Genomic DNA, 21,122 nt, shown 5'->3' with positions numbered 1-21,122 from the left:
GCATTCCAGCTACTCACCTTGTCACTATGCGCTCTCAATTACTGTTTAAGTATCCATTTACTTTCCTTTAGGAGGCATGATGTAGCACCCGGGGGAGCGCAGAGGAGACAAAAACGAATTTAGACTGAATGGCAAACCCAGTGACTTGCCATGCCTCTCAATAAGCTGGGCCAACAGTAAAGACACTTTATTACTTTGGCAACCGCAGATCCGCATTGGAATGCTCTATATACGAAAGGTAACTTGAATTTCTGAAAGGGAAATTCCATAATCTTTCATCATCTCCAGCACCACCCCAACATATGTGAAAACGTTGCGTTTCCATGTTCTGTGGTAAAAAAAGATGGATTGAAGATAAGTGTTTCCAATGACAACCAATTTGTAGACAAATGCATACTCATAATTGTTTTGTTTTTTTTAAGTAAAAAAATCCCCAAAAAATCACACGATGCACACTGATGTCATCATTGGAAACACTAATCTTACTCCATCTTTGTTACTACAAAACATAGAAATGCGCAATTTTCACATCTGTTGGGGTAGTGCTGGAAATTATGAATATTAAATTGAAAATGTTTGAAATTTCCCTTTAAATATAAGGCTCTAGATTATGGGCTATATATAAACACACTATCTAGAAACATGGGCTAAACATTGTAGGACAACAATGAAATAACTCCAATGAAGCAGGCTGTGAAAGGGTTATTTGACTGGTGGTGTTTGTTATATACGTATTAGAAGGGTATCTGTGGCGGTCTAACCTGTTGGATGACGTCTGGGTAGAGCATGGGCAGCCTCTCTGCAATCAGGGCCAGACCACCCATGCCTGCAAACACCTGCAGGGGAGACTGGATGGGGTTGGTCTCCAGCAGGGACTCATCGATGGCTGCGTCAAGACAGTCGTCCCCCGGGGTCATGGGGTCGTCCTCCGGACAGCTACTCAGCATGTCACAGTGTTCCACTATAGGAGGGAGAAGCAGAGGAGGGTTAGAGAATAGGCCAATTATTACTCTCAAAGGGTTTCCACTGGGACACTAGCTATGTTCTGTGACTTACGTTCTTCTGTGTGCTGCCCTCAACCAATCATGACAAGTAAAGAACGGGACGCCCTGCGGAGGGAAATTGTTCACGTCGCAGACACTTAATGACAACTCCTCTCTCATCCCTCATTCGAGGATCAAGAGAGAGTGGGAGAAACCAACAGAGCCATCACACTATTTATTAGTCAAGTTCAAGCAACCAAGAAGAGAGAACGGGGAAGAAACAGACCGTAGTTTCTCAGACATAAGGGAGCGGAGTGCCATTTACATTTTTATATATGTGAATGCATAAATCCGCGAATGGTTGTAGTTGGGAAAAGGACGTGCTCTCCTGATGAAGTGCACACGGATTAAAAACAGAATCAAGGACACAGACTACTTGTCGCTGTTTGCGCGTCAGGAGGTGGCTCTGTGGACAGTAAAAAAAAAAAGATAAACTGGAACGGCGGGTGAAGGGTAAAAATAGCCCCCCATTATAGTTTTCATTCCGCGGTGCGGCTGGCCTGTTTTATGATGATATAAAAGCCCCAGTCGATTGATAGGTCATCTACAAAAAAAAAGAAAAAAAGCTGCACATCATCTCTCCTGGAGAAGAAAATAAAATAAATGATGAATTGCTCCAGTCTCTAAAGGGATTCTTCCCCGTCCCCCTCATGGTGAATTAAAAAGTCACCAAGGTTGTGACTGATACGATTTGTAACAGGGCCCGTGCTCTCTAGACTTCCAAAACAGGATTAGAAATGATGGAGAGGGAAGGAACCGCTCGTCTTTCAGCAGGCCGCAAGGAGAGACCGGGCTACCCAGAGAATATCTAAACAGCATCAACCCAGTGAGTTGTTACATTTCAAATGCAACCGTGAAGGCACAGGGAAAAAAGGTGATCGTTAGACTTCAGAGGAGCATATGAGATAAGATCAGCGAGAAAGAGAGGACAAATTGTGAACGACAAGGATTTTTATAATTCTGCTCAAGAACAAACATATTTCACAGAATGTTCCAGTACCTTTACTATGCTATTAGGCTGAGATTTCCACATGATAAATCAGAAGGAGGTCTAGAGACCTAAAAATGGTTGGAGGGACAAAACCCATTTCGCTCTAAAAGGTCTGGCCTATTTGGGGAAGTTGAAGGCTATTAAGGGGGCTGGGGCTAGATCTCACCATGTACCCGTCTTCAGTTCAGTGGATGGCCGTTAGCGGGGCTGAGCGTGGTAAATGGATTCTGTAAGCTCCCTCTGGTCAAAGCCTCCGCACTGGGTTTTACAAGATCTCTCCATGTCTCCCCCTCCCTCTCACAGGACTGTTAGTGAGGGTCACCTTTTCCCTCCATTTATTAGCCTCAATGGGTCTCGAGACAGAAGATTCTGGAAAGATTTGTTTTGGGAAGAGACGGTATTGGAAGCTATCTGAGGAAATTTAAGGTGAGCTACGCAGTAAGTGTCGGCAGGCAGGCATTTTACTGTACATACAGTGCTTAAGAAAGCATTCAGATCACTTGACTTCTTCCACATTTTGTTAGGTTACAGCCTTATTATAAAATTGATTGTCCCCCCCCCAATCTACACAAAACACCCCATAATGAAAAAGCAAAAACGTTTAAAAATGTTTGATAATTTATTAAAACAAAAAAACGTTAATTATTCAGACCCTTTACTCAGTACTTTGTTGAACCACATTCGGCAGCGATTATAGCTTTGTCTTCTTGGATATGACACTACAAACTTGGCACACCTGTATTTGGGGAGTTTCTCCCATTCTTCTCTGCAGATCCTCTCAAGCCCTGTCAGGTGGGATGAGGAGCGTCGCTGCACAGCTACTTTCAGGTCTCTCCAGAGATGTTCGATAGGGTTCAAGTCTGGGCCACCCAAAGCCATTCCTCTGTTGTCTTGGCTGTGTGCTTAGGGTCGTTGTCCTGTTGGAAGGTGAACCTTCACCCCAGTCTGAGGTCCTGAGCGCTCTGGAGCAGGTTTTCGTCAAGCATCGCTCTGTGCTGTCCTTTGTTCATCTTTGCCTCGATCCTGACTAGTCTCACAGTCCCTGAAAAACATCCCCACAGTAGGATGCTGCCACCACTAAGTTTAACTGTATGGACAATTCCAGGTTTCCTCCAGATGTGACGCTTTGCATTCAGGCCAAAGAGTTCAATCTTGGTTTCAGAGCAGAGAATCTTGTTTTTCATGGTCAAAGAGTCTTTTGGTGCTTTTTGGCAAACTCCAAGCAGGCTGTCATGTGCCTTTTACTGACTTCCGTCTGGCCACTCTACCATAAAGGCCTGATTGCTAGAGTGCTGCAGAGATGGTTGTCCTTCTGGAAGTTTTTCCCATCGCCACAGAAAAACTCTAGAGCCCTGTCAGAATGACCACCGGGTTCTTAATCACCTCCCTGACCAAGGCCCTTCTCCCCCGACTGCTCAGTTGGGCCGGGCGGCCAGCTTTAGGAAGATTCTTGGTGATTCCAAACTTATTCCATTTAAAAATGGAGGCCACTGTGTTCTTGGGGACCTTCAATGCTGCCGAAATGTTTTGGTACCCTTGCCCAGATCTGTGCCTCGACACAATCCTGTCTCGGAGCTCTACGGACAATTCCTTTGACCTCATGGCTTGGTTTTTGCTCTGACATGCATTGTCAACTGTGGGACCTTATATAGACAGGTGTGTGCCTTTCCGAATCATGTCCCATCAATTGAATTTACCACAGGTGGACTCCAATCAAGTTGTAGAGACATCTCAAGGATGATCAATGGAAACAGGATGCACCTGAGCTCAATTTCGAGTCTCATATCAAAGGATCTGAATGCTTACGTAAATAAGGTATGTTTATTTTTAATACATTTGCAAAGATTTCTAAAAAACTTTTTGCTTTATCATTATGGGGTATTGTGTGTAGATTGCTGAGGATTTTTGCTAATTTTTGAAAAAGGCTGTTACGAAACAAAATGTGGAAATAGTCATAGGGGTCTGAATACTTTCCGAAGGCACTGTAGTATATGGTTCAGCGCACAGAGAAATGGGCTGAGGGCTTTCAAAAACAACAAGACGTCACAAATGTGCACCAAAACACAGGTTGAAAATGTGTATGCACTGCATTCCTTTTACATAAAGTGCTCCTTTACCCTAGACTACAGAATATGCTGAATATACACCGTCGGCAGGCTTCAGATCGTTTCTAATCTATACGCCTCAACTAATTATCTGAACTCCAGAGTGCACAGAGGTTAAACTAAAGCGGTTCAATGAAGACAATCATAGACCTAATCAGGTGGGTTAGTGTCTGGCTGAAGACAGTCTTGGTGAAATGGGTTTGGAGCTGGGCAGACTCATTAGCAGATAACACACAGGTCACTGGCCTCCCATCTTGGGTAACCACTAACAGACCACTGTTTTAGTAGTGGGTTGGCTGAACTGATTGACAGTTGCCTTTTAAAATATCTCACCCAACAGGGGGACGGACAAGTCATCCAGTGTGACTGAGTTGAGGAAGAAGATGGTGCACTGCAGGTAGGAGTTGACGCTCTCCACTGCATGCAGAGTAGGTGGTGGTGTTAGCAATTAGCCCCAGGGTGCAAGGGGCGGCATATAGGCTGTGAACTGCCAAAAACATCTAATATCCACACTGACGGAAAGAGAGACAGGCTCTGGGCTTTGTAGCAGCGCTACCAAGCATGGGTTCTTTTCACAACAGAACAACCAGCCTGCAGCGAGAGAGAAAAAGGCACTAAGGTAGGTTTTGGTGTAAAGCAAACAATATCTTACCACAGAGTTAGTGGAAACTACATTGAATTTAGCCCTGAATTGAGTGACTGGTATGGAATCACCGGGACAAGTGAATTTAACAACAACTACAAAAATCTGATGTGTTTGGACTACACACACACACACACGTATTAACACATTTGTAAGAGCAAACACCTAGATTTGGACTATTTTGTCAGCCATTAGTTCCATTTGAATGCATTTAGTACAACATTTGGTTGAGACGGCACCTAAAGACGGTGTTTGCGTAGCCGTAGGCTACTAGTAAAAATCACTGGATTATTGAACCAGGCAACCAAACAGTTTGACTAGGTTTGCACATTACTAGCGCTGACATCAAACTAAGACATCAACTGCTCTGGCCGGCTGTCATATCGTAATGCCCAAAATGTATCCTCCCCGTGCTATCATGTGTGACCTGGTACTGACCATCAAAGCTAGGAGAGGGGAGGCTAAATCTAGTAGCGTCACCCCTAAAATCCTGCTCCAACGCAATCCTTAAAAAGGGTGACTAATAACATTTACCACACCATGTGAAATCATTACATGGAGCGTAGTGTTAGTATAAAATCTATAAATCAGACATGAATCTTATATAGATGTTATAGTGACATTTACAGAGGACATGAATCTTGTATAAAAGCTTTCCCTCAATGTTAATGGCTAAAACAGCTTTGGGAACAAGCAGGGCTCGAAATGTAGAGGGTGGAATCTGATTGGGTGGTCAGGTTGCACTGGGAGCTTTCAAGCATCAAGAGCTTTTCTTTCGAAGCAGGAATACCAGGTAATAGGGGATAACAAGGGGGACCAAAAAAACAAAATTACATTCAAATGGGATTTGATGGAAAAAGACTGGCCTGTATTTACTTAGTTAAGATGCGCCATTTTCAAGCCTCCATTCCCTCGTCCAAACTCAGATCCACTAGTTGGATCCAAATAATTTTTGACATACAGCAAACATTTCCATCTTTCTCTTACAGTGAAGTCATTGAGGTCAATTTATGATCGTAAAATAATAGCTTTTCATCTTAAGTAAACCCTGGCCCAAGAGCCAGAAAAGGCGTACAGCAGGTGTGCCAAACAAATTCAATATACGTTAAAATGCAAATGACTCCAAATCAAAATTGTGTAGAAATAATAAATGGACCTACATTCATAGTTTGACTGTCCAGCTCCCTAATAATCACCTCAACGAGCGCTAAACAGTAGCATAGAAAATGATAGATTTTTTGAATGCAAATTTTGACTGCAAGGAAATATATACAATTTGAAGCGCGGCCCTCCAGACGAATGTGGCCCCCGGTGCAAAATGAGTTGGACACCACTAGTGTACAGCGTCATTGTAGAACTGGATATACATTTGCTTCCTGAGCCCTATTACGCAACACAGTGAAGAAGAGCGGAGTGAGTATGCGTCTCCCACTGGCCCACCCGTTCCAGAGACTGGTAATGGCACCTTATGACATCTCACGAGACAGAGGCCCAGCGCTCAGACAGAGAAACGGATGGCAGTGAAAGGGGAGAGCCATTAATCGCGCTGTGGAATGGGCTGTCAGGGGACGCGTGGAGACGTTCGGGGCTCACTTTACACACTAACTGCAGAGCAAGAAGAAAAATGACAGACGCAGAGGGAGGTAGGAGTGTGAGATTGTGTGTGTGTGTGTGTTTATATGTCTTGAAAGCAAGCATGTGCTTGTATGTACGTGCGTGCTCTACAATACCTTTCTCGGTGCGGAGCCGTTTGAACGAGTCCGTCTTGGAGAGGCCCGGGTCGGCGATGACCTTGGAGCCCAGCTTGACGGTCAAGTCGATGGACCGGTAGCCCTGGGGCAGCTTACGGTCATAAAGCAGGGTCAACAGCTGAGCCAGTGTCATCTCTGCCGGCAAGGGCTGACCTATGGGGTCGAGGGGGGATGAGACAGTGTTCATAGTGAGGAACCAAAGCCTTGTGGTCACACTACCAGGCCCAGAGGGACAGGAAATACATGACAGCTATGTATCATGAAGGCTAGTGACCTAGATAACATTTACATTACATTTAAGTCATTTAGCAGACGCTCTTATCCAGAGCGACTTACAAGTTGGTGCATTCACCTTATGATGTCCAGTGGAACAACCACTTTACAATANAGCACAAGAACTGTTCATCGGGAGCATCATGAAATGGGTTTCCATGGCAGAGCAGCCACACACAAGCCTAAGATCACCATGCGCACAATGCCAAGCCTCAGCTGGAGTGGTGTAAAGCTCACCGCCATTGGACTCTGGAGCAGTGAAAACATGTTCTCTCGAGTGATGAATCACGCTTCACCATCTAGCAGTACGATGAACGAATATGGTTTTGGCGGATGCCAAGAAAACACTACCTGCCCGAATACCTAGTGCCAACTTTAACGTTTGGTGGAGGAGGAATCATGACAATCTAAACGATTCTGTGCTTCCAACTTTGTGGCAACAGTTTGGAGAAGGCCCTTTCCTGTTTCAGCATTACAATTCTCCCGTGCACAAAGCAAGGTCCATATAGAAATGGTTTGTCGAAATCGATTTGGAAGAACTTGACTGGCCTGCAAAGAGCCCTGACCTCAACCCCATCGAACACCTTTGGGATAAATTGTAACGCCGACTGCGAGCGAGGCCTAATCGCACAACGTCAGTGCCTGACCACACAAATGCTCTAGCGGCTGAATGGAATCAAGTCCCCACAGCAATGTTCCAACACCTAGTGGAAAAACTTCACAGAAGAGTGGAAGCTGTTATAGCAGCAAAGGGGGGAACAACACCATATAAATGTCCATGATTTTGGAATGAGATGTTTGACAAGCAGGTGTCCACAAAGTTTTGGTCATGTAGTGTATGTTTGAATGCGAGTGTGCGCTTGTATGTCTTGTGTGCAAGTGAGTGCTCTGCCATACCTTTCTCTGTGCGGAGCCGTTTGAAGGAGTCCGTCTTCGAGATCCCGGGGTCGGAGATAACCTTGGAGCCCAACTTGACAGTCAAGTCGATGGAGTGGTAGCCCTGGGGCAGCTTGCGGTCGTAAAGCAGGGTCAACAGCTGGGCCAGTGTCATCTCTGCCGGCAGGGGCTGACCTGAGGGGGGGTGGAGGGATGAGACAGCGTTCACAGTGAGGAACCAAAACCTTGGTCACTCTCTGGTCACACTACCAGGCCCAGAGGGACAGAAAACCCATGACAGCTACGTGACATGAAGGCTAGTGACCTATTTAACAATGACTACATGTGAAGACAAGACATAATGGATGGAGTGCTGCTTGTGCCCATAGTAAATGTTTGTCTTTGCAAACAAAGGTCTGATCATGTCTTCGCTTATCTTCCATGAGTTAGGTAAAACTTGGATCTTGCTGGCCTTTAGGAGATAGACTGGGGGTAAGGCCCTTTGATAGATTAGCGTCCTGTCCAAGGGGTGTACATCAAGGTGCGTCACGCTACAGAAACAGGAGATAGGCTGCTGCTCCTATGAGCTGTTCCAGCTCGCACAAGCCAAGGCTCGTGCAAGGCTACTTACGTTTACCTTGACAACCCAGGGTCACAACACCACAGACTAGAACAAGCCAAAGGACACTCGGGCACACTAGCTCAATGAATTGGCTTCGTCAGATGAACAGGCTTCACTTGGCGGAGGGAAGGTACTGGAGAGAGAGAAGGGAGCTGTTTGTGTGTACACAGTACCTGGTAGCAGCTTGTGGTAGAGGTGGAAGACAGGCACGCTGAGCGTTTTGGCGGAGGGATCCACACCTGAGGAGGATGTCAGCTTGTCGCTCAACACACGGCCCCTCCGCGAAGGGGGACGGGGAGGGGTGGAAAGAGCTCTCTTCGACTGGGACTTCAAGCCTGAGAGGGAAACACACACCGGTCATTTTATCACGTAAAATTGCACTTTTACATCCTAGGGAATGCGATGCTAGAGGTGTGCTTCTGTCTAATGCTTCTCATCTACCAAACACCTTCAATATTTCAAGATAAATGGGATATTTAGTCATTTGTCCATATACAGAAAAATGTATATATATTCAAGGACTTATTTACACATACAAAGAATCCAATCATTTCCTTTACATTTGGTGCAGGAGCTCAACATAGGGCTGGAAGCCCAGCTACCAGCCAAACAATTCTTGCCCTCTAATTGGTGCAACAGGATAAATTAATTAATCTACTCCTGCTAAGCCATAATGATTGGCAGGCGTGGGAAGGAAGGGATGAGGTAGCCCACCACGATAAGCTGACAGATCGGAGAGAGCCAAAACGTGTACCTGAGGCCACGACAACGCTGTAGTTGTCCTGGAAACCACTGTCGGTCTTCATCTTCTCCTTCTCCTCTTGATTCTTCTTCTCCTTGTCTTCCTTCTGTTCGTTGATCAGCTTTGCTGTGATGCTGGGGGTGTCTGAATAAGGGATGGAGGGGAGAGACCGAGACGGGGCACATTAGAGCCACCCTTCGGTAACAAGTCACGTGAAAGAGGCTGTACATAATATGTACAGCCTCAGTCGCCAGTGGCCAACTGGTCAAGTGCACACAAGTATTGACATCAACCCTAACGTATGCACAAACAAGGCTACGCAATCAATGAGACGTTGGCCCATCTCAGTCCTCCATTCCCTGAGAGTTCAGATAAGATGGGCTAGATAATCTGCTATTAGCAATTCCAAGGGCCGCTAACGCAGGCTCCTTTAAAAAATACCCCTGGCTAGCGCTAGCTGTATGTAGTAGTCTGGGCTGTGCTGTATTATTAACGGAGCCTGCCCCTCCCTCACTGGGTAGAGCCTCATAACGCCCTGTTGTATCAGGACTCCATCTGGTGTTCTCAAGGTCCCGGGAGGAGAACCACTTATCATTGCCACACAGCTAACCCTGCCATGCCGTCACAAAGCTGGAGCCCACCACCACACGCGCTTGATATTAACAATAGATAATGCCTTAAATTGAACACCTCTCCCATCTGGGTTTATATTACTGTTTGATCATGTTTTGAGGGGGGGATGCATGTTTTTAAGAGGGCATTTCTAATCCCTGAGATTATAGGTGCGAACATCGTCCCCCCTAAGGAGAAGGGGACAGGCCAGATTAGTTTAGAGAGAGACTGGGCCCAATGACTATTTTAGGAAATATAGGAGTTCATTAATAGAGCACAAGGAAAAATTGGATTCAGTGCTTCTTACATAACTCTGGGACTTCTGGTAAAGGCCAACAAAATAAATACTAATAAATCAGTGCATCGGCTCACACAGGGCTATTTCAATAACAGAGTGGACCAGCCGGGTTAAAGACTGGGGCATGAGGGTGTGTGATTTAACTGCCACTATGTTAGGCTTGTGGACGGGGGCGTACGTTTCAACTGATGTTCTCTCTAAAACGCAGTTGCCACCAGCTGATCAACTCCGTAGCCATTAATCAGAGCGCCATCTCCACCTGCTGGAAAAATAATATGGAGGGACGCTCTTCCATACTCATGCTAATGAGGAGATGTGAGCGGATGCAGCAGTCGCCTGAAAAGGTCAATGTTTATGCCCAGGGAGATTGTGTGTGCGCGTGTGAGTTGTGATGTTTGAGTGTGTGTGTGTGTGTGTGTGTGTGTGTGTGTGTGTGTGTGTGTCCGACAATGTGCGAGGTGCTGACATGGTGCATTAACTTCAAATACGGCTGCCTTTTAAAACATTTAAGGACCCAGTGAGAGGGGATAAAATGCTTGAATGACGAGCGGCGTACGGAGAGCGGGTTTCCCCCGCCATTCAGATCCCGTGTGTCTGTGGCTGTCGGAGGAGGGTTTGTCTGAGTGGCAAAGGACACTCTGCTCCACTTTATCTGAGGGCCACATAATATTGAGGAGGTTGATGGGGCTACGAGGAGAATATTTAAAGTAATTCCCCATCAATGTTGCGTAACACACTTCACCTGCTGTTCATCACAAATCAAAGTTTACCGGTCACGTACACAGATGTTTTCGCAGGTGCAGCGAAATGCTTGTCAAATTAATGGACATAGCCTATATGCTCCCTGAGATTATAGGTGTGGACATCGTCCCCCGAAGGAGAAGGGGACAGGCCGGGTTAGTTTAGAGAGAGACTGGGCCCAACGACTATTTTAGAAAATAGAGAGGAGTTATTTAATACAGCACAAAGAAAAATTGGATTCAGTGCGTCTTACATAACTCTGTTCCCATCAATAGTGACGGATGGGTAGGGGCAGCAGACGTACCAGACACCCGGTCCAGGACTTCAGCCAGGGTGGTGGAGATGGGGAGGTGGAGAGTGCGGTACTTGTGCCCTGCTCCGTACATGGGGTGCTGGATCACATGGCTGGTAGCGTTGATGCGGCCCTTGTACAGCTGAAGACGGAAGAGAAAGTATTAGGACAGACCAAGTACACAATACCACTACCACCAATGTTATGAATGATCATGACTACGAGAGAGACGCAAGTTATGAAAGATTCAGTAGCACTACGCAGGGCCACATTGAGATTGAATGAGGCCGGCCTTGGCTAAAGACCTCCCACTCCATCACTCCTGCCTCGACCTTTATTGGAGTTGACAAGGCTTCTCATTCAGCATGAATGTTACATGTTCACGACATCCATCGCCTTCTGCGACCTGCAGGCGACAGGCATGGTGGTGTCGCCAGAGCACAGCTCGGCTACTGAGGGTCCTTGGACAAGTCACTGCAGCTCCAAACACAACCGTCACTCAGTCCCCTTTCCTGACAACTCTACACTGCAGTGACTAGCCTGGCAGCAGAAGCCATTAAGATGATGTAATATAAAATGCTGTTTGAAACATGCACCTTGGCTTTTAGGCAAGTCTAATACACGTCTCATAGGAACAATAATGTTCAAGAACCCATATCTTGGTATGGGTTCTTGTAGAATAATAGTGAAGACATCCAAACTATGAAATTACACATATGGAATCATGTAGTAACCAAAAACGTGTTAAACAAATCAAAATATATTTGAGATTGTTCAAAGTAGCCACCCTTTGCCTTGATGACAGCTTTGCACACTCTTGGCTTTCTCTCAACCAGCTTCACCTGGAATTATTTATATCTTAAATCACACACCCTCATGCCCCGGTCTTTAACCCGGCTGGTCCACTCTGTTATTGAAATAGCCCTGTGTGAGCCGATGCACTGATTTATTAGTATTTATTTTGTTGGCCTTTACCAGAAGTCCCAGAGTTATGTAAGAAGCACTGAATCCAATCGCTAGCATAATAAAAAGTCAACCGTTTTTTTGTTGTTGATTGACAGCAAATCAAAATGTTAAAGTTCCCGCCAGTGAGATTCAGATTAGGGAGAAATGTAGTGATCCTTTCTTAAATATCTCAGATCAAATGACAATTACAATGCTGATGAATTGAAAATGTTGAGCAAGTCTACAGAGTACATCATTCACTTTTTGCAGATCTGAAAAAGCCTGATGTACAGTACCAGTCAAAAGTTGACACCTACTCATTCAAGGGATTCTTTATTTTTACTATTTTGTACATTGTAGAATAATAGTGGAGACATCAAAACCATGAAATAACACATAAGGAATCATGTAGTAACCAAAAGTGTTACATCAAAATATTTTATATTTATTTGTAGCCACCTTGACAGCTTTGCACACTCTTGGCATTCTCTCAACCACCTTCTTGAGGTAGTCACCTGGAATGCATTTCAATTAACAGGTGTGCCTTGTTAATTTGTGGAATTTCTTTACTTCTAAATGCTTTTCAGCCAATCAGTTGTGTTGTGACATGGTGACAAGGTATGCAGAAGATAGGTCAGTCCAGAAAATAACAAGAACTTTGAAAGTTTCTTCAAATGCAGTCGGAAAAACCATCAAGTGCTATGATGAAACTGTCTCTTGTGAGGACCGCCACAGGAAAGGAAGACCCAAAGTTACCTCTGCTGCAGAGGATAAGATCATTAGAGTTACCAGCCTCAGAAATTGCAGCCCAAATAAATGCTTTACAGAGTTCAAGTAACAGACACATCTCAACATTAACTGTTCACAGGAGACTATGTGAATCAGGCCTTCATGGTTGAATTGCTGCAAAGAAACCACTACTAAAAGGACACTAATAAGAATAGACTAGTTCGGGCCAAGAAACACGAGCAATGGACATTAGACTGGTGGAAATCTGTCTTTTGGTCTGATGAGTCCAAATTTGAGATTTTTGGTTGCAAACGTTGTGTCTTTGTGAGACCCAGAGTAGGTGAACGGATTATCTCAGCATGTGTGGTTCCCACCGTGAAGCATGGAGGAGGTGTGATGGTGCTTTGCTGGTGACACTGATTTATTTAGAATGCAAGGCACACTTAACCAGTATGGCTACCACAGCATTCTGCAGCGATATGCCATCCCATCTGGTTTGCGCTTAGTGGGACTATAATTGGTTTTTCAACAGGACAATGACCCAGCACACCTCCAGGCTGTGTAAGGGCTATTTGACCAAGACAGAGACGGATGAATGTTGCATCAGATGACCTGGACTCCACAATCATCTGACCTCAACCCAATTGAGATGGTTTGGTATGAGTTGGACCGCAACTCATCCCAAACTCCTTCAAGACTGTTGGAAAATAATTCCAGGTGAAGCTGGTTGAGAGAAAGCCAAGAGTGTGCAAAGCTGTCATCAAGGCAAAGGGTGGCTACTTTGAACAATCTCAAATATATTTTGATTTGTTTAACACGTTTTTGGTTACTACAGGATTCCATATGTGTAATTTCATAGTTTGGATGTCTTCACTATTATTCTACAATGTAGAAATGTTTTTAAATAAAGAAAAACCTTTTAATGAGTTGGTGTGTTCAAACTTTTGACTGGTACTGTAAGTAAAGAAAATTTGGGGGGTAAAGGCACAAGAAGGTGGACTATGACATTACCTAACGCGTAAACACATGAGCATGTAGACCCCCCCTGCTATTAATCACCTACTGATCATACATGATTAACCTTCACGGCTGTGATTCCCAGGACTCCTTGTGTAATTCAGCACACAAATGACCTCCTAAGTTAGAGTACATGTAGGCTTGTCTCGCTGTGCATAATCAGAAACCTCTCGGCATGCCATGCACAACAGCCATCCTTCACCTTGTCCATGGAATGACCCTCACCCTTCCCTGACACCATGTATATCATCAAAAACGGGATGAGGCATAATAATGAGGACAACGAGAGGTAGGAGGTTAAAATTAAATAGGCTTTAGACAATTGATCCCCCCCCACCACCGTGACTGCTCTCTAAACTCCACTCATGACAACTAATCAGTGAGGAGGGTGAAAGATGGCGCATTAATGTGACTGAGGTGCAGTGCCATTTCTCCGACAAGCATCAGCACAAGCATCAGCCTGGGGAAAGCCTTGAGTGAGGAGGGATTGTCTGTACTACTGGGCTGGCCCCTTGTGGCCACCTGGGGATATCACATCACAGCATTATTCCTTTCCAATGCAAGTCCATAGGTAGGATAATTAAATTGCTCCAAGATTATGATTTAAGGTCAGTTTGACATTTTCCCACGTTATGGTTAAGTTTAGGACTGAGGGTATGGAGAGCTGATCCGAGATCAGAGCCTACAAAAACTTGGTACCCACCGGACAGGGCGACTGCAGGAAGACTGTGACCTTCTCGTCCTCCAGCATGAGTTGCAGGAAGAGCCTGCGGATGAAGCCGGAGATGTTGCCAGAGATGGGCACGTTTCCACGCTGGGGGGCCGACTGGAAGAGCTCACACAGCACCTACGGAGAGGGAGAAACCACCGTAAACACATGTTAGTAAACCATCACAGATACTGTTGGTCAGGTGGAAATGTGTGTCGTCAAGGCATTCCACCAAACCTGTGCCATGAGCCGCTGGTTGTTGGGGTGGCAGGAGATGCACTGCAGGAAGAAGGCCACTGTGGCGTTCTCGATGGCTGTCCTCTGCTGGGTGGTGAGCCCGCTGCCCCGGGACGAGGAGGCTAGAGAGTAGCGCGACCCAGAGGGCAGGGGTGGGGGCGGAGGAGGGGGGCAGCACGCACCACCGGAGGCAGCAGAGTGGGCTCCCGTGTGCCCCTGGCCACCACTGGCTCCCCCTGCGCTAGCACTGGAGTGGCACAGCAGGAACAGCAGAGCGGTCCACAGAGAGTTCACCTCAGGCCCACCCAGCCAGTCCTTCATGGCATGACTGTTCCCCACCTCTGTGAGGAAACGCAGCACTGGGGCAGCCAGCTCTGCAGACAGGGGCACCCTGCTCTGAGAGGAAGAGGAGGATGACGAAGAGGAGCAGTGGGGGTGGTGGTTGTGATGGTGTTGCCGTCGTTCAGCCTGGGCGGTGGCGGGCAGGGGCAGGTCAGCGGCAGCCAGGAGTCCACAGCAGAGTCCGGCCAGGCTGCGGACTAGCAGAGAGGGCAGGCCCGAGTCCAGCAGCTGCTCTATTGCCCCGGGTGACTGGGAGGCTGAAGCCAGAGTGGCCAGTTCCGACTCGGACAGGGCGATGGGCGGCCGCGCGTGCTTGGAGTCGTCGGTGAGGCCGGCGGCAGCGGCACTGGTGGTGGCATTAGCATTGGCGCTGCTGAGGTCGTGCTGCTTCTTTCCGTCGTCTGTCATGGAGAGGCGGTGCTGGGCCTGAGATTGGGCGGCGGTGGGCGGGGCCACGATGCCCATCCAGGACATGAGCAGAGAGAAGTAACTGGGATGGATGTGGCACATGGAGCAGAGCAGGCTGTCTACTGCCTTCTTCAGCACCATGTTACACGGCAGGGACATGGACCAGTTGTACAGAAGTCTACAGGAGAGAAGAAGACAAAATGGTATAAACAAAGCAAGCGCCACTCGCTGGACTGACATCTTTCCCGCTAACATAACAAGATACGAAACGTTCATATGAATCCTTCTGAGCCTTTTCAATTCTGTCTGTATATGTCGTTTGGAGATCGAAGGAGCCAAAGGTTAGACCTCGGTATTTTTTTTACTTTGCATTCCCTGCTCGATGTAAAGTATTCATGTTTACAGAGTAGAAATGCAGTATTCATGTCTGCAGAGGATATGGGTAAGACATACAGTATCAAGAGGGGTGGGATGGGAGAAACTTTAGAATTCATCTAGAGGTTGAAAACATCAGGGAGCTGTATTCTCTCCAGGAGACAAAGAACGAGATGTTCTACAAACATTGATGGCTCAAAGCATGAGAAAGCTCAGCGTAGCCTTCGACGACGTCACAGAAAGAGCACACCGCCACAGAGTACAGAAAAGAACGGCTGGGTTTTTTCCTGACAGGATAAAGGGCCATTCACACCAAGGACAATAACTAGAATGATATATTATACACAACCACAAACCGTTGGCGAGCATCCACACCAGCTGACCGTTGATCGTTCTGCAGTACACCCATCAGTCAACGGATCAACGCGTCCTACTACACGCTGCCTATTCAGGTGGTAACAAGACCATTCTGTACTTCCGGGTGTTTCAATTGTCATAGTGACAACTGCAAATAATACGTCAATGAACATGTAATGAAAAATATAGAAACTCATGTAAATGTGGCAAAAAAAAAAAAAAAAAAAATCACACTTGCCTTGCGCATCTTTTACATAATGGCATTGCTTGCCTCGTTGCTCAAGTGATTCGTTTGGATCTTTTTCAGTGTGCTCATCTGTTTGTCCTGTGCAACAGTTCACTTGGCCCATTTTACATTTAGTAATTAGCAAGAGAAAGCTTGCGTCCCTCCACGAAAAAAGGCTATTAGGCCTAGTATAAAAGATGCTGAAATAAATGTCCTATAGCTTTAGTAGCTTATAGCTTTTCCTGCGATTTCACATAGAGGAATAGCGGAGAAGCTTGCGTGGCCTACAGCCTATTGCGCACTGGAACAGAGAGGCTAGAGATGTGTAGCCGAAGTAAGAATCTAAATATTAGCTTGATATTAGGCCATTCTTCAGCTAAATAGTAGGGCTATAAATACTTACCTGTGCAAAAAAATAAATAAATGTTTACAGATTATGAAGCGGCAGGTCTGTGCATTCCTCCAGGCTGATGCGCTCCCCGACACTGACCAGGCCTTCGATTTTAGACAAGGAAATTATTACACCTAAGCTACAACACAGTGCAATGAGGAATGTATTTTTGTTGTCAAGTGAGTACATAACTATTGTCTATAGGGTTGTAAGCTGCAGTGACGTAGACTCATTTGAGTAACTGCTCAAAAGTCCTGTTCTGAATGCTTCATGCTGAAATAACTTCGTACAGCCTAGAGGCCTGACTATGTAACCATTTGGATCAGTTATGGGTCCGTTTACTAGGTCCAGAAAGCACCTACCACCGGAAAATATGGCCTCCTCATGCGCTATTTGTCGTGGATCATCCTCCCAAGTCGTCCTATAATTAATGTCGCAACCAATATGCTCACATATGCCCAGTAAGCTCACCGTGAGCTCTGCCTTCTCTCCGAGCCGCCTCGTGCACCTAGAATCAACAACGCTTCAATAGAATGCGTTTTTGATTGGTTGTCAATGTTTTATCGTCGGAGGGACAAAAATAAAAGTAATCGCTCTTAAAGTGATCCAAACTAAAGCTCTCTTTATCCACTCTTTTTGTAGTTATGATTTTAGTGTGAATGCTCCTGTTCACTTGAATTATAAATATATACATATATTTTTTCCCATTAAAGTTATCGTTACAGTCCTTGGTGTGAACGGCCCTTAACACTTACTCAAAGAGCTCTCTGTTGAGCAGCACTGGGAGGTCGTAGTCCACGGGTAACTCGTAGCTGTGCCACAAGATGGCCGCCACACAGTGGAGGTGGGAGGGCGAGGGCATGACGAGGCCATACTCCCGTGACGAGGAGCTGCTCTGGCGCATGTAGCCTAAGGGGCCGCTCCTCTTGTGGGCCGCCACCAGCGATGAGTCATGGACCCACTGGAGAAGGGCCTGGATCCTGGAGGGAGAGACGAGGATTACAAGGTCAATATTAACATATCGAGAGCCGCTTTCACAGACCCAGATTACATAGATCCAGCAGTACTAGGCTCAACACCTATATCAGTAGATGTTAAGGGGGTCTTTACCTGTCCTTAGTCCCAGGATCTTGTATGGTTCCCAGCTGGTAGAGGATGTCAATGGTGGAGTCTGAAGAGAGACCGTTGAGCCTTCCAAAGAGCAGGGGACTGTTCAGGTCTAAAAAAATACAGAAAAATCACAAAATAGCCATCGATGTCCATATATAAACAATACTCAAACGATAGTGCCATGACATACAGAGCTGAAGGACAAGATCCTTTGATTGAAGTATAATTACACAAATTATAATGTGATCAATGAGCGTTTTATTCATGCGGCGGCTAATTACTGGTAGGGTCGGTGCCGGAGGCTGCACAGTTCCTCAGCAGGATGTCGATGAGCTTGAGGCCGATGCGGGTGGACTGCAGGCCGATCTTGACCAGCACGGCTTCGATGTTCGGCGAGTGCATGCCGCAGTAGGGGGACATGAGCAGGGCAGCACAGGTCTGAAGCAGGTTGGCGGTGGGGGCAGCGGCGCTGGCCATCGTGGCCTCCAGGTCACTGACGTGGGTAAGACAGTGGTGGAGCAGACGGAGCCAGCCAATACTAGTAGAGAAAGAGAGGGCAAGAAAGAGAGATTTGCTGTGACACTACTGGTGTTTCATTTATTATTATTATTTTTTACTCTCAAGTAACATTTAAGAAGTTCCTGTAAGGGCAAGTATGTCTGTACCTGGTTTTAGAGACCTGGTCCTCAGAGGGCAGGAAGGGGTTGTTGACGGTGGCTGAGGAGGTGTTTCCAAAGGCAGTGAGGCCAAGCAGTTTGATCTGGGACAGGCCCAGGGTGCTGGCGTCGCGGGGCCGGTGCAGCCTCAGACACACGGCGGACGCCACCTCAGCCTTCACCAGCTGGATCTTGATGTAGGTGAGGCCGCTGGTGATGATGGGCGTGGACAGAGGCAGCATGTTGACCCCGTCCGCGCTGATCTCAACCGAGACCGAGGAAGGGCAGGCTGGCGAGAGGACAAAAGGGACATCGTCAGGGTTAGCGATAATAGATGGTGGAATATGTTTAACTTTATTTTCACCAACCGGTACTGTCTGGCACAATGGTGTGTTGTGTTTGATAGAAGCACGAAAAAGGATTTGCATATTTAAAATGGCACTATAGCCGACAGCGGTAGGTTAATATTTGAGTGGGTGAAATAAGTTAGTCATGAGGAAAACTATGCTTAAGGGGTAAGTAGACAATGTGCCCTTAAGGCTCTAAAGCAGTGTGGCACAGCTCTCTTGCTGGTACCTGAGCTGCAGTCCTGCTAGTTTTCACTTAAATGATCAATTAGACAACTAAGGTAATTGCATTGCAAAAGATTTTGCTGAACTCTTTATATTAAATTCAGTCTCCTATTTAGACAACTCGTCTGCACTAGTGCCCCCCAGCAGGGCCGTGGTGCAGTACTCACTGGCAAGAGAGGCCAGGTGTGGCTGGATGTGCAGCTCTTTGAGGAGAACGGCGGCAGGAAGGTGGATGGTGAGGTCACACCACGCCTCCTCCGGCAGGAAGATGTAGGACCAGGCAGCCGAGCGCGCCCGTCTGTGAGGGGGCGTGGCCTGAAGGAGGACCTCAGCCGGCTGGGCCGTGGGGCTGCTGGAAGTGATGGTGCCTGCAGAGTGACAAACAGCATTCAATAGGACACAATTCCCATTTTACAACACATAGAGGTCAAAGGGAAAAACACAAGAGAACCTATTCAACACGAAAGGAGAAGCTCCACTTACCAAGTGGAGCAAAGTTGTGGAGTCCCTCTGCGTTGTCGGGCTCGGCGGCTAGGACCCGGGCTTTGAGGCTGCCATCTGCAGCCTTCCCTGGACCAGTGTCCAGAAACTTCATGATGGTGGACACCATGCTGCGTGCTGTGTTCACTATGGCCCGTGTGCTGGTCACCATATTGTTACAGATCAACTGGACCCCACCTGCACACAGGTCAAATACAAACACAACCTGTTAAGTCTAATTGACAGTCCAGTATACCCGAACAAGGATATTTCCAAATTGTGTATGTATGTAGGTGTGTGTGTGTACCCATGTCGTGGAATGCCTTAAGTGCCTCGCTGGTGTCCAACACTCGGAGGATGAACCAGAGCAGAGGCTCAGACAGCTGGCATGTCGACAGGGAACCCTGGGAGAAATACAAAGACTGCTTGTGATTTAAAAACTTTCAGAATCCACAGGTCAAACAATTATAAATCTAATAAACTGAAGTACTGTTAAAGCAAATCTATTTTTCCTCAATCCTTTTTAATCTTGACAAGTAAATCTCTAAAAACAGACAAAATCAATGATGTCCGTTCGGTCATGGCTGAGCTCAGTCTTACCTGTCTGCCCATGTACCCACAGGCCATGTAGGTGAGGATGGGCTGCAGCATAACCTGCACCGAGGTGGCCCTCTTGCTCAGGGTGGTGAGGATGGTGAAAAGGCCGTCTCCTACAGAGATGGCATCTAGTCCTCCATGGAAATTCTCATGCTTGGTCAGGTGGAGACCACTAGCACCTAAAGACAGGAAGGTAAAGCGTTATCAATAAGAAGCACTTCAATATCTTATCCGCTAATCCGGGATCCCTCTAAATAAACGTTTTCTAAAAAAGGGACGTGTGAGGATAAGGCCTACCTATGATCATAGCCATGGCACTGCTGTTGCACTGGCCCAGAGCCGAGAGGATCTGGCTCATGATCTGCTGGTTGGCCAGCACCAGATCAGCCACTCCGGCCGCAGGGCCCTGGTTAGGGGAGGACCCCCCCGCTGCCCCCTCCTTGCTGCCGCACACCTTCTCCTCGTCCGACACGCTGCTGTCCGACGCCCCGCTGCCAGCCGGCGGCAGACGCCCGCTGAACTCGCGGTCACCCGACAGGGGCAGCTGGACAAGGGCGTTGACCAGCTTGAGCAGGTCGAACATGAGTTGGTCGCGTGTGGTCTCGCCGCACACCGCCTTGGCGTCGCCGGGCCGGATGATGTTGGCGAATAGGCCTCCGAAGCAGGCACGGGCACCCACAGCGCTGTCGGAACCGCTGCGGGACACCACCTTGTCAGAGCAGGTGATGTAGTGGTGCACCAGGAAGGTGATGGACTCGATGACAGAGGAGATGGTGCTCACCGACACCACCTCAAAGTTCTGCTCCAGGGTGAACTCTAACAGCTTGACCTGAGCGTCCAGTGGACCCTGGCCTGACTGGAACGGACCCCTGAAGGACGGGCGGAGGAGAAAAGACAGGATCATTGACGAAGGTGCTTCCTAACAAATCATTGTACTGTTTTGTGATGGAATCAAAAGGATGGCTTTTGTTGCAGCCCAGCT

The 21,122-nt window shown here is 47.0% G+C and overlaps 1 protein-coding gene across 21 annotated transcripts in view; it reads right to left on the bottom strand.

Annotated features, from left to right (window-relative positions):
• The window catches only part of LOC111977543 (dual E2 ubiquitin-conjugating enzyme/E3 ubiquitin-protein ligase BIRC6), a 144,940-nt gene that overhangs the window by 66,640 nt on the left and 57,178 nt on the right, over positions 1-21,122 (bottom strand). For 13 of the 21 annotated variants that reach the window (XM_070448444.1, XM_070448451.1, XM_070448458.1 and 10 more), the window contains 15 exons: positions 20,144-20,319; positions 19,851-19,965; positions 19,547-19,741; positions 19,231-19,431; positions 18,501-18,780; positions 18,117-18,373; positions 17,836-17,944; positions 17,481-17,705; positions 14,627-15,554; positions 14,384-14,527; positions 11,002-11,131; positions 9,059-9,190; positions 8,478-8,639; positions 6,513-6,686; positions 762-961 (listed from right to left, as the gene is read on the bottom strand). In XM_070448444.1, coding sequence (XP_070304545.1) covers positions 762-961; positions 6,513-6,686; positions 8,478-8,639; positions 9,059-9,190; positions 11,002-11,131; positions 14,384-14,527; positions 14,627-15,554; positions 17,481-17,705; positions 17,836-17,944; positions 18,117-18,373; positions 18,501-18,780; positions 19,231-19,431; positions 19,547-19,741; positions 19,851-19,965; positions 20,144-20,319 — 3,428 coding nt within the window. Of the gene's footprint in view, positions 1-761; positions 962-6,512; positions 6,687-7,703; positions 7,878-8,477; positions 8,640-9,058; positions 9,191-11,001; positions 11,132-14,383; positions 14,528-14,626; positions 15,555-17,480; positions 17,706-17,835; positions 17,945-18,116; positions 18,374-18,500; positions 18,781-19,230; positions 19,432-19,546; positions 19,742-19,850; positions 19,966-20,143; positions 20,320-20,437; positions 21,010-21,122 lie in introns of all 21 variants that reach the window. The other 8 variants (XM_070448457.1, XM_070448462.1, XM_024007020.2 and 5 more) reach the window with 4 other exon arrangements.

This window comes from Salvelinus sp. IW2-2015, linkage group LG18, assembly GCF_002910315.2.
Source record: "Salvelinus sp. IW2-2015 linkage group LG18, ASM291031v2, whole genome shotgun sequence".
Taxonomy (NCBI): Eukaryota; Metazoa; Chordata; class Actinopteri; order Salmoniformes; family Salmonidae; genus Salvelinus; species Salvelinus sp. IW2-2015.
Note: the sequence above shows the minus strand (reverse complement) of the source record. Positions and strands in the feature narration are given on the sequence as shown.